The following is a 12,350-nucleotide window of genomic DNA, read 5'->3' as shown; positions in this document are numbered from 1 at the left end:
AAATTGGATGGGTGGGGTTCTGTGGCCTGCCTTGTGCAGGAGGTCAGACTAGATGATCATATTGGTCCCTTCTGACCTATGAGTCTATGAGTCTATGAGTCTATAAGAGAGAGAGCAAACACATAGACTTGATTTTTGAGTAAGGATTTTGGCTGACCTGCTCTCCAGGACTATTACTCTCATATTCATGAAGTACTGTGTAAAGTAATTTTGGATTAAACCTTGGCTATGTTAAGATCAATAAAGACAGGCAGTACAGGGATAGCTAAAACTAGAACTGAAGCTAACTCAGCATGACATAGTTTACAAGAGGCCATGCTGGTTTATAATGCCAAAATGGCTCAGATACCAACAGATTAAAGAAGACAAGATTTTATTATCTTTTGTATTACTGTAATAAAATAAAAGCACATGCTGTATTACTGGACAAAGTCTGGTATATATATTCACATTAAATAACACCTTTTTCCATGGATAGACTCATTGGAATTAATTAGACTTATTGTGGAATAAGCCACTCCTCATGGTAAGAGTATCTGAATCTGAGCCTATATGTGTAAACTGAAGCAAATTAATCATATTCTATATTATTTTGTACTTATATTTTTATCTAGGATCTTTCATTCTTTGTGCTGTTAGGCCCAAGCTGTGATCTCTGTACCAAGCAAATGGTTTTAGCGCAATATGGCACAATGTGGTTCTCTGGCAGTCAAGTGAGGACAGAATCCTCCCACTCAGTCTGCAGAACTGGTCCATGCCCACTTCTACAACCTTCATACTATACATAGCTTCTGCATTACCGTGCCCACCTCCACAGAGGAGAAGGAGATTTGGCAGGTGGATTTGTGAAGCAATTGATTCATCAACCAGGCTCCTACTTTCTCTGCCTGATCTGTCCCCAAGATTCAGCAGCAGCTTGAAATAATCACCGGTAGAAGAAAATTCTGCACAGCATTGTGTGGGGCGGGAGGGGGGTGTGTATTGTAGCCCTACATGAATTACCCACATTCTACTGTCTTGCTGTGCATTGAAATCCCAACATTACTATTGCCAGCTTGGTATTCCACATTCACAGCAAGTTTTTGTCCTTCAGAGCACTGAGAATACAAAATGAAAATGTAGTGGGACTTAATGTTGTTCACATTACAGGAGGAGGTTTTACATCCAAACGAGGGACCTTTGGAAATATTGGGAAACTGGAAACTATGATGAGTATTTCTTATGGGCGAATAGAAGATCTGGTTTTCTCTGGAGCTGCTACTGGAGACATTTACATCTGGAAAGATATTTTGTTGCTTAAGACAGTGAAAGCCCATGATGGACCAGTATTTGATATGCATGCATTGGATAAGGTATTCATCTTCTTATATGTCTGTTTTCTGTTCATTATTTTCATAACAATTGAGAATTTTGAAAGTGCATAGACAGGGATGATATATACTAAAAAAAGACACTTGTGGTTTTGTACAGAAGTACATCAGTACATTGTGTTTTGTTAGTGAAAACAATGGATGAGCTTTAAAAACATGGCTTCAGTATCAGCGGAACAGATTTCAGTAAGTAAAATGGAATGTGGCTAAAAACACAAAATGTAGTTGACAATAATGAGCTGCAATATTTTGTGGTGATGTGCTCCTTTGCCAACATTTAATGTATTAACCTATGGTCAATAACTTTCTAAGATGAGCCAAAATACTGTAACTCTAAAATGTACATTCACTGTGTACACATATCTTTCATTTCCATGTCTTTGAAGGCATGCAGCTGTGGAGATTAATGGAAGGAGGAAGCACACGTCAGAGCCCTAGGGGGGCTCACGTTAGGGGCCTAGTGGGACTCTGGGTGATTGCTACTTCCCACCACCCAACACAGATGTTGAGTAGTGTCCGCAAAAGAGAAACTACACAACTAATTATTCCTCAAGAAAGGTTTTTAATGACTTATGACTATAAAGGCAACACAGACAGAACATGCCTAATGACTTTATGTGTATCATAACCATCTCCAACCAACACAAGTTCATATGGAATACTGATACATTAATCAACTATAATTTACTAATTTTAACCTACCTATTAACTTATTTAACAACTTATAAACTTTTACTGACTTTTATGATAAACTTGATGGTAACTTATACTGAAGACAAGGACAGTGACTTGTAAAGCCACTATGATTTATAAACTACTAACTTCACCAGTACTGTACCTGCTTCCAGCAAGGCACAAAACATATACTGTTACTATTAACTGTGGCAAATTGCCAGTACTGTTATGCTGGGTCTCGCGCTTTCTCTTCTTTGGGGAAGGTTTCAGGGAACCATTGCTTGCCTCTGAACCGGTATTTTAATTACCCCACTAGTGTCCTTGAGGAGGGGAGTGGAGAGGGAGGGACCTGGGCTCGCCCTCTTCTCCAGGTCCCAACCCAGGGGCCCTGAGGTTTGTGGTGAACCACTTGAACTAGCGGTTCCTTCCCCTGGGCTACTTCCCTCTCCTGCCCTTCAGCTTGGGAAGGGGCTTCTTGCCCTCCTTTTACACAAGCCAGGTGCCCCTTATCTAGGGTTTCTTTTGGATTTCTCAGCCCACTGCAGCACTCCTCCAAACTTTCCTTTTGTCTCTCTTCAATACTGTTCTCTTCTCCAACTCCTTCAAACTGCTCTCTGCTCCAGCCAAACCTTCCTGCTCCAACTCCCACACTGTCTGACTGAAGCAGGGGTTTTTATCACATGACTGACTGCTGGTGCTCTAATTGGCTTCAGGTGCTCTAATTGGCGTCAGGTGCTCTAATTGGCTTCAGGTGCTCTAGTTAATCTATAACCAACCTTCCTCCCCTTGCAGGAAATAAGGCTCCCTGATAACACTCTCCTGCTGCCCTCTGGCCATGCTGTATCACATAACATATATTGTTAACTATTGACTACTACTATTTTTAAACAACTTAAACAATTTACTAATAAACTTAACCTATAGTATTAATACAGATTTAAGATTAACCAGTTTGAGCATAACCAGACCTTATTCAAATCTTACCCTGCCTTCGTCCAAAGATGATACATTACCTTCAGTTGACTATTTCCTGCTCTGGCCAGGCACAGATAGTCAATGAAGCACAAGTCCTTTTGGTTCAGGGGCTGTATGTGAGCCTAACAAAGAGCGATTTCTTTTAGGTCAAAACACACACACACACACACACGCCTCTGCATCTTATTTATACAGTATTTGCTGGCCATGCTTCAAAACAAGTCAACCAGTCAAGGTGGCCAAATATTCCAGGGTGGCATTTGCGGTTGTTTTGAACTTATGAACTGTGCACCTGTGCCCAGCTCATCTCTTCCCTATGCGGTTAATAGTGGTCAATTTGCTAGACTCAAAAATGCTCGAATCAGCTTAAAGAGGTATTTGGTTGCAGAGCATAGTAACCACAAGCCTGTATCAGCCTTTACAGAGTTTCCTTCTTAGTCTATAAAGCTTCCTAGATAGATTATGCTTATGCTTGCAGGATTTTACTGTACTCGCTTCTTACAACTTCTGGAAGTTTGAGGCCTAACAGTACTTAGACTAACACTATTTGACAAGGCTTATGCACATTAATCACAACAGCATAACAAAGAATATTTTTAATACCCCGTCACTGCCACAAAACCTATTTTTATGATGAAGCTGTTCATGCATTGGGATAGCACTAATGCCTTTTTCATTAGAATATCACACAGACAAGAAAAACTTCCAACATCCAAGGAAGATATTGTTTTCAAGATACTTTGAATAACTGGCAAAACTATTTCTTCTTTTCTTGTAGTGTCATTCGTAAATCCTTACACAAAAATGTAGCAAATTATATTTTAACTTCTACCACATAAACATATTTTTTAAAATTATAGTTCAAGACAGGTGCTAAATTGTGTCCCCAGATATTAACTGACAACTTGAAGTCTGTGGGGGTTGTATATGCTTATCCGAGTAAACAGTTTGGTCCCAGGAATTATAGTTGTAAAGGTTTGTAGGGTTGGGCTCTAGGGAAGGAACTCTCTGCTCCTTTGGGTATGTCTATACTACAGGATTATTCCTATTTTACATAAATCGGTTTTGTAAAACAGATTGTATAAGGTCGAGTGCACGCGGCCACACTAAGCACATTAATTCGGCGGTGTGCGTCCATGTACTGAGGCTACCGTCGATTTCCGGAGTGTTGCACTGTGGATAGCTATCCTGTAGCTATCCCATAGTTCCCGCAGTCTCCCTCGCCCATTGGAATTCTGGATTGAGATCCCAATGCAAAAACAGTGTAGCGGGTGATTCTGGGTAAATGTCATCACTCAATCCTTCCTCTGTGAAAGCAACGGCAGACAATCATTTTGCGCCCTTTTTCCCTGGATTGCCCTGGCAGATACCATAGCACGGCAACCATGGAGCCCGTTTTGCCTTTTGTCACTGTCACCGTATGTGTACTGGATGCTGCTGACAGACGCGGTACTGCAGTGCTACATAGCAGCATTCATTTGCCTTTGCAAGGTAGCAGAGATGGTTACCATCCCTATTGCACCGTCTGCCATACCATTGTAAATTGGTGATGAAATGACCGTTATCAGTCATTCTGTACCATCTGCTGCTGTCATGGGTGCTCCTGGCTGGCCTCACTGACGTTGGCCAGGGGCTCATGGACAAAAATGGGAATGAATCCCCTGGTCATTCCCTTCTTTATGTTTTGTCTAAAAATAGAGTCAGTCCTGCCTAGAATATGGGGCAAGTGTATTAGAGAACCAGAGAGCACAGCCACTCCAGAGTCCGTGTCAGAGGCCCAGAGATTCCACAGAAATGATGAGCTGCATGCCATTCTAGGGGATGCCCCTGCAACAACCCTACCCATTGCTTCCCTCTTCCCCCCAACCTTGCTGGGCTACCATGGCAGTGTCCCCCCATTTGTGTGATGAAGTAATAAAGAATGCAGGAATAATAAACATTGACTTTTTAGTGAGATAAAATGAGGGGGAGGAAGCCTCCAGCTGCTATGATAGTCCAGGCAGGACATTAAAGGGTGGCGAGGGAGAGGAGCCCAGCCTCCCACTGCTATGATAGTCCAGGCAGTACAGAATCTTTTCTTTAGACATGAAAGGGGGGGACTGATAGAGCTCAGCCTCCAGTTGCTATAATGAAGACGGTTACCAGCCGTTCTGTACCATCTGCCGGGGATGACTGGGAGTCATTCCCATTTTTACCCAGGCGCCCCCGGCCAACCTCACCGAGGCCAGCCAGGAGCACTCACGGGCTGATGATGACGATGGATAGCAGTCATATTGTACCGTCTGCCATCGGGAAGGGGATGCTGGTGTTCAGCACTGCAGCATCTCATCTACCAGCAGCATGCAGTAGACATAGGGTGACATTGAAAAAAGGCGAGAAACTTTTTTTTCCCTTTTCTTTCGGGGGGGTAAGGGTGTAAATTGATGACATTTATCCTGAAATACCCGGGAAAATGTTTTTGACCCTTCAGGCATTGGGAGCTCAGCCAAGAATGCAAATGCTTTTCGGAGACTGCGGGGACTGTGGGATAACTGGAGTCCTCAATACCCCCTCCCTCCCTCCATGAGCATCCATTTGATTCTTTGGCTTTCCGTTACGCTTGTCACACAGCACTGTGGTGTGGCCTCTGTCTATCATAGCCTGGAGATTTTTTCAAATGCTTTGTCATTTTGTCTTCTGTAACGGAGCTCTGATAGAACAGATTTGTCTCCCCATACAGCGATCAGATCCAGTATCTCCCATAGGGTCCATGCTGGAGCTCTTTTTGGATTTGGGACTGCATCGCCACCCATGCTGATCAGAGCTCCACGCTGGGCAAACAGGAAATGAAATTCAAAAGTTCGCGGGGCTTTTCCTGTCTACCTGGCCAGTGCATCCGAGTTCAGATTGCTTTCCAGAGCGGTCACAATGGTGCACTGTGAGATATCTCCCGGAGGCCAATACTGTCGATTTGCGGCCACACTAACCCTAATCCGACATGGCAATACCGATTTCAGCGCTACTCCTCTCGTCAGGGAGGAGTACAGAAACCGGTTTAAAGAGCCCTTTATATCGATATAAAGGGCCTCGTTGTGTGGACGGGTGCAGGGTTAAATCAGTTTAATGCTGCTAAATTCGGTTTAAACGCGTAGTGTAGACCAGGCCTTTAATACCTGTGTGCAGGACATCTATAATCTGACCACAAATTTTGGGTGAGACACCTATGCAAAACAGACAAAGAAAAAGTTGTACTGTAACTTGATCAATATGGACATATCTGATTTTATGAATTAACATTTTAATGTAGAAGATCGGAATTTAAATATATTTTTCAAACTGTGTGCAGGGTTTCGTAACAGGTGGAAAAGATGGAGTTGTGGCACTCTGGGATGATATGTTTGAGAGGTGCCTGAAGACATATGCTATTAAAAGATCAGCACTATCCCCTAGCTCTAAAGGTATTATTTTTCAGAATACATTGTGTGACAAAGCTCCAAGTCTGTATTGGTGGGTCCCGCGCTTCCTGGCGGATTCAATGGCCTCAGAAGCTCACTAAGGCCCTCAATATTACCTCCCTTTTCCAGTATGGCGGCAAAGGTTACAGCTTATTGAGCTATTTTCATCACAGGCCGGTATGCGAGGTGGGAAGACGGAATACCCACAGTCTCTGTTGCTTCTTAGAGATCCATAGGCACCGTTTGATCTCCTGCCTGAACCAAAGTCTGTTTCCTCTCTCAAAGCGATCTCTGTACATCATGCGGGGAGGAAGGGGGGAACCCGGGCCCACCCTCTACTCCGAGTTCCAGCCCAGGGACCCTAATGAAAGCGGCTTCCCTCCTCCAACGCTGCTTTGATTCCCTGGGCCACTTCCCAGTGCTCCCCTTTCCCAAGCTTCACCCTTATCTCAGGGCTCAGTAATGCTTCCTCTTCTCCAGCTCCTTTCACCTGGGCTCCTCTCAAGAGAACTGGCAAGGAGAGCTTTTAAAGTAGTATAAGTGGGACCTTAATTGGTTCCAGCTGTCTCCATTAGCCTAACAGCCTTAACTGACCCTTTGTCAGTTAATTGAGGTCAGGTGCCAATATTAGCCTAATGACCTTAACTGGCCTCAGGTGTCTTGATTGGCCTGGAGTAGCCCTTGTTTGGCTATCCAGGGAACAGGAACCTGCTCATTCTGAGGCTGATATACCTGCCTTCCACCATCCTCTTATATCCTTCTGGCCTGAGTCCGTCAAAACTGATAAAGGATATATGCATGAGAGCTGGTAAAATGGTGTGAAAAAGTGTCAAAATCTTACCGAAACAACCAGTTGACCAATTAAATTCTTCCCTCATTCTGACATTTTGCATTGGTTTTGGATAAGTTTAAAAAAAAAGTGTCACCAACTTATTTTTCCAACCATTTCAAAATGCATGCTCCATGTTAAGTAACTAGCTCTTCAAGTGCCCCGTCTACGTGGCCAGATTTCTGAGTAGAAGCAGATTCTCTGTAAATTTAAAGAACCCTGTGAATTATGGTGTATCATGCACAGTATGCTCTTCTGTAATGGATTATTGTCAGGTGCTAGTTTGGATTGTATCATACCAGACAAAGTCTTCAAAATAATATGTACAGATATTTACAAATCTAACACCTTTATTGCTATAGCACCTGAGCACCTTATACAATTAAACACATAATAAAATATCTGCCTTTAAATTATCAAGAGGATTCCCTGTACAGTGTAGAAGAGCACAGCTCCGCCCTCAGTCCCAACTGTTGCATAAATCCACAGGTCAGTTAACTGCTTCACCAGACAAGTACATCTTACATATTATGGTGTGACTATCTTAAATAGATTTTGATCATAGATAACATAAGGTACAATACTAACTGAGAGTTTTCTTTGATTTTGCAAATAAGAAGTTTAAATGCACATTTTTTTTATCTTTCAGGTTTACTTTTGGAAGATAATCCCTCCGTTCGTGCCATCACCTTAGGACATGGGCATATACTAGTGGGGACCAGAAATGGAGAGATACTCGAAATTGATAGAAGTGGCCCTATGACTCTGCTTGTTCAGGTACAATACTAGTATTCTTCATCAAATAGGTCATAAGAATGCAAGAATTCGTAAGATTTCCCCAATTGCTCTCTTTTTGTTTTCTTTAATACTGTTGGTCAGTTATTTGCCATCCGTACCTGTTACTGTTCATTCAGAAACTGATGTACAGTAGGACCTTGATGATTCATACTGAGAAGTTGGAGACCTGTTGTGAATTACTGAATTTTGAGGTGCAAAAAAGCTGAAGAGCCCACTAACTTTGAGTACTATTGAGTCTTTTCATTTCCTTTAATGGAAGCTGGATTAGGACCTATGGAAATATATATATAACAATAAAAACTAAAAAGCAGGGCTTTTGCAACACGAAACGTAATTTGTTCATATTATTTTGACAGTTTATTTATGCTGAAATCATATAGCATACTAGTAAATATTCTATATTTTATTTTGTAATACATGTTAAGTTTTAGTAAACTGACAGCTCACTACAGCAATCTGCTATTACATCTTTCCTGAGAAGTGGAGAGGCAACTATTTGTGTGATTTATAACATCTCTGGATTTAGCAAAAAATTTAACAAATTTCTAGTATATGTGCCCCTTGAGATCTCTGATGTTGTTTTGTTTTAATAACTGTGCCAACTTTGCAGGATAGCACTCCTTTTATACTGAAAATTGTTTAAGCTCTCCTTTTGTATGTTTGGGTTGTTTTTTTTTAATTCAAGTATGGAGTTTATTGTAATTTGATCCACTTTTTGGGAGTTTGAGCCACTTTTTAAAAATAAGACTTCAGTTAAAGTAATCAAAATGTTTCTTTTGTTTTATTTACATTCTATTTTATTAAATCATAGATATATCTAAAATGTCTAGTGTTTTTACAAAACATTATTTCTTATCTGTAATACTGTTGTATGGGACTAGTTCCAGGCAAGTAAAGCAACCTTGCAGTTTCTGCTACTTGTGTGATAGCCATAACAACATGGGGTATGAGCAGATGTATTTTGTACTTGAGTTTTAACGAGAACATTTGAAATGATAATCTTCTCATATATTTCTGCTCTAACAAATGCTAATGAGGTGTGATACTGAAATTATATGAAAATAACCTGAGTTCTGTGGTGTGTTCTGCTGATAAAAAAAATATATGTGGTGACTGCATCTAGCATAATAGAGTTATACAGAAATAATTGTTATAATTAGTCATCCAGACAAAATTACTGTTATACATATATCAACTCAAGCACAAATAGAAAATATGTAAGATGTGATCCAGATGTCCTGATGAACCAGTAAACATTTGTTGTTTTAGTGGAGTTTTTCCATGTCTACAAAATGCAAATTGCTAAACTGGAGTCCATCATTCACAGTAATAGGAAATGAGCTGACCTTGTCCTTCAGTAGACTCACAGATTTGAAGGGACCATGGTGATCATCTAGTTTGACCTCCTGCATAACACAGGCCATAGGACTTCCCCAAAATAATTCTTAAAGAATATCTTTTAGAAATACATCCAATCTTGATTTTAAAATGGTCAGTGATGGAGAATCCACTACGATCCTTGGTAAGTAGTTCCAAATGGTTAATTACCCTCACTGTTAAAAATGTACACCTTATTTCCAATCTGAATTTGCCTAGCTTCAACTTCCAGCCACTGGATCATGTTATACCTTTCTCTATTAGAGTGAGGAGAAAATAATAAAGATTTGATCTCCATATTTATATTTACAACCTATAATCAAGTTACCCCTTAATCTTCTCTTTGTTAAGCTAAATAGATTGAGCTCTTTGGGTCTATAACTGTAAGACGTGTTGTCTAATCATTGAATCATTCTTGTGGCTCTTCTCTGAACCCTCTCCAATTTATCAACATCCTTGTTGAATTGTGGGCACAGTATACTAGCAGTGGTCACACCACACCAGAGGTAAAATAATCTGTCAACTCATACTCAAGATTCCTCTGTTTATGCATGTGAGAAAAATCACTGAAAAGATATGAGGAAGAGGTAGGTAGCATGGAGTGCTCTTTACTACAGACCTGTCTCCTTTTAGCCAAATTAAAATCTTGATTTCTCTTTCGACATTTGACACCACCACCATCCTGCCTGTCATTCAGGCCTGTAACTTGGGCAGCATCTAGTACTGGAAAGCTGTATCCAAACTGGAGAAAATCCAGAGAAGAGCAACAAAAATGATTAAAGGGATATAAAGATTGACTTATAAGAAAAAATTAAAAGAACTAAACAATGACTAATACCAGATCAGAATCCTGCAGAATGCTTATCTTCCATAAACGTCATTGAGAATGTTGCCTATCTCATAACTGTCTCCTGTACAAGTATTGAAGGGTGGAAGAAAGATAATTTGTTTAGGATTGTACAAGGTTTACACCTAGTAGTGATGGGCTAAAATGAAGGAAGAGTACATTTAGGCTGATTATCAGGGGCAGGACCTGACAGTAAGTTCTCTTAGGGTTTGTCTATACTTGGGCTGGAGTTGGGGAAGGGGGAATGACTCCCTGCTCGAGGGCACATATTTGAACTAGTTCTGACTGAGTTAATGCACTAAAAATAGTGTAGTCACAGCAGCTTCAGCAGCAAGAGGGTTTAGCTACCCAGAATGCATGCCCATCAGAGACACTAAGAACGTACTTGGGGCATCTCGTCCATCACGTTGACATGGCTGCATTTTTAGCCCACTAATTTGATCAGAGCTAGTGTGTATGTATGTCTCCTTGTTCTGGGAATTTATATCTCCATCTTGGAAGTGCAGACATACCCTTCCTTAGAATGAGAAATATCTTCTGAAGGAGGTGGTGGAAGCCCTATTATCTGAGACATTTAAAAGATTAGACAGAGCACTAGAAAATGCACTAGCAGGGGGATGGCCTACAGACATTAAAAGGTGTTATCCATCCTTAACTTCTATGACTTTCCTTAGGGGCATATGGAAGGAGAAGTGTGGGGCTTGGCAGCTCACCCTCTCTTGCCTATCTGTGCAACAGTGAGTGATGATAAAACACTGAGAATCTGGGAACTTTCCTCACAACACCGCATGTTAGCAGTGAGGAAACTCAAAAAAGGTAACTTTCTCCTTTGACTGTATATACTGCAAGAGTAATAATACTGCACTGCATTTCTATAGTGCCTTCCATCTGTGTCTCTTAATGCACTTTACAGACATAAATGAATTAAGTCTTTAATATCCCTAGTAGGTTGATAGGGAATAGGAGCATATAGAGAATCTGGGACACAGAAGAGGTGATGTCCCTGACATAAAGCAGTTCTGTGGCAAAGGAGGGAAAAGAACCCATTTCCCCTGACTCTACAAGTCCTATGTTTTAACCACAAAATCATTCTCTCTCCCTAAGAATATTTTGAGGCCCACAAATTGTTTATTGTTCTGCTTTAAAAAGTTTTCTTACCAAGTTACAGACAAGATAATTTTCCATGTGATAAAAAGTAGTCAGGATCAGAATCCAGTGGCAACGTGAACTTAATATTTTATTCCCCCACTTCAACTTCTGGGCAGCTGGTCGATTGTAGAAATACATCCTTCCTCCTCTACATAAAGCAGAGAGTAACTGTTGAAATGGTGCCTCCTGAAAATTCCAACAAATAATAATTATGCAGTTAGACAGTCTCATTAAGGTTAGAAGAGTATGACTATGCTCCAGTCAGAGGTGTGATTGCAGTTTAGCTAGACCAGTGGTTCCCAAACTGGAGTTCGTGAACTCCTGGGGGTTCACGAAATGTTACAGGAGGGTCTCAGGAACAGATTCCCTAATGGTAGACGGAGCTGTCCCTAGAGACTGTGGGCAGCACAGGGCCAGGAGCCCAGAGCCGCTGGACTTCCAAGAACTAAGAAGCAAAGCAAGCATATCTATTACATTGAGGAGAGTTAAACTTCAAGACTCCTTGTAAGAAATGGAAAGGGAGGTGGATATTTTTTTCTGTTTTTAAAATTAAATAGGCAGCTACTATTGTTTTTAAAATTATTATGAAGAACAAGTTTAAGGTTTGTTGTAACGAGCGTTGTTGGCCTGGTCTACTCAAGACCTGAATGCTTGTGTAGGAAGAACTCTTTGAGCTGTCTTCTTAAATACCTTCATTTTGTTTCACATCTGATGCTCCTTGGTGAAACATAGGAGCCTTGTTTTATAACAGGCTTATTCAAAGTGATACAAGCTATGAAAGTGAGATTTTGGAAGAGTGTTGCCATTTTCATAATGTAATATAAATACTGTAATGATAAATAATAATTAATAATAAATAGTGTGTAATAAGCATGTCATAAAAACAAAATTTATAT

General features: G+C 40.7%; 2 protein-coding genes across 4 annotated transcripts in view; both read left to right on the top strand.

Moving 5' to 3' along the window:
- RPS27A (ribosomal protein S27a) overlaps window positions 1-12,350 on the top strand; it is a 391,102-nt gene that overhangs the window by 85,096 nt on the left and 293,656 nt on the right. The gene's annotated exons all lie outside the window — the stretch shown is intronic.
- The window catches only part of EML6 (EMAP like 6), a 371,399-nt gene that overhangs the window by 288,567 nt on the left and 70,482 nt on the right, over window positions 1-12,350 (top strand). For all 3 annotated transcript variants that reach the window (XM_050951702.1, XM_050951703.1, XM_050951704.1), the window contains 4 exons: window positions 1,150-1,352; window positions 6,346-6,457; window positions 7,933-8,060; window positions 10,980-11,121. In XM_050951702.1, the coding sequence (XP_050807659.1) occupies window positions 1,150-1,352; window positions 6,346-6,457; window positions 7,933-8,060; window positions 10,980-11,121 (585 nt within the window). The remainder of the gene's footprint in view (window positions 1-1,149; window positions 1,353-6,345; window positions 6,458-7,932; window positions 8,061-10,979; window positions 11,122-12,350) is intronic.

Source organism: Gopherus flavomarginatus, chromosome 4, assembly GCF_025201925.1.
Source record: "Gopherus flavomarginatus isolate rGopFla2 chromosome 4, rGopFla2.mat.asm, whole genome shotgun sequence".
Taxonomy (NCBI): Eukaryota; Metazoa; Chordata; order Testudines; family Testudinidae; genus Gopherus; species Gopherus flavomarginatus.
Note: the sequence above shows the minus strand (reverse complement) of the source record. Positions and strands in the feature narration are given on the sequence as shown.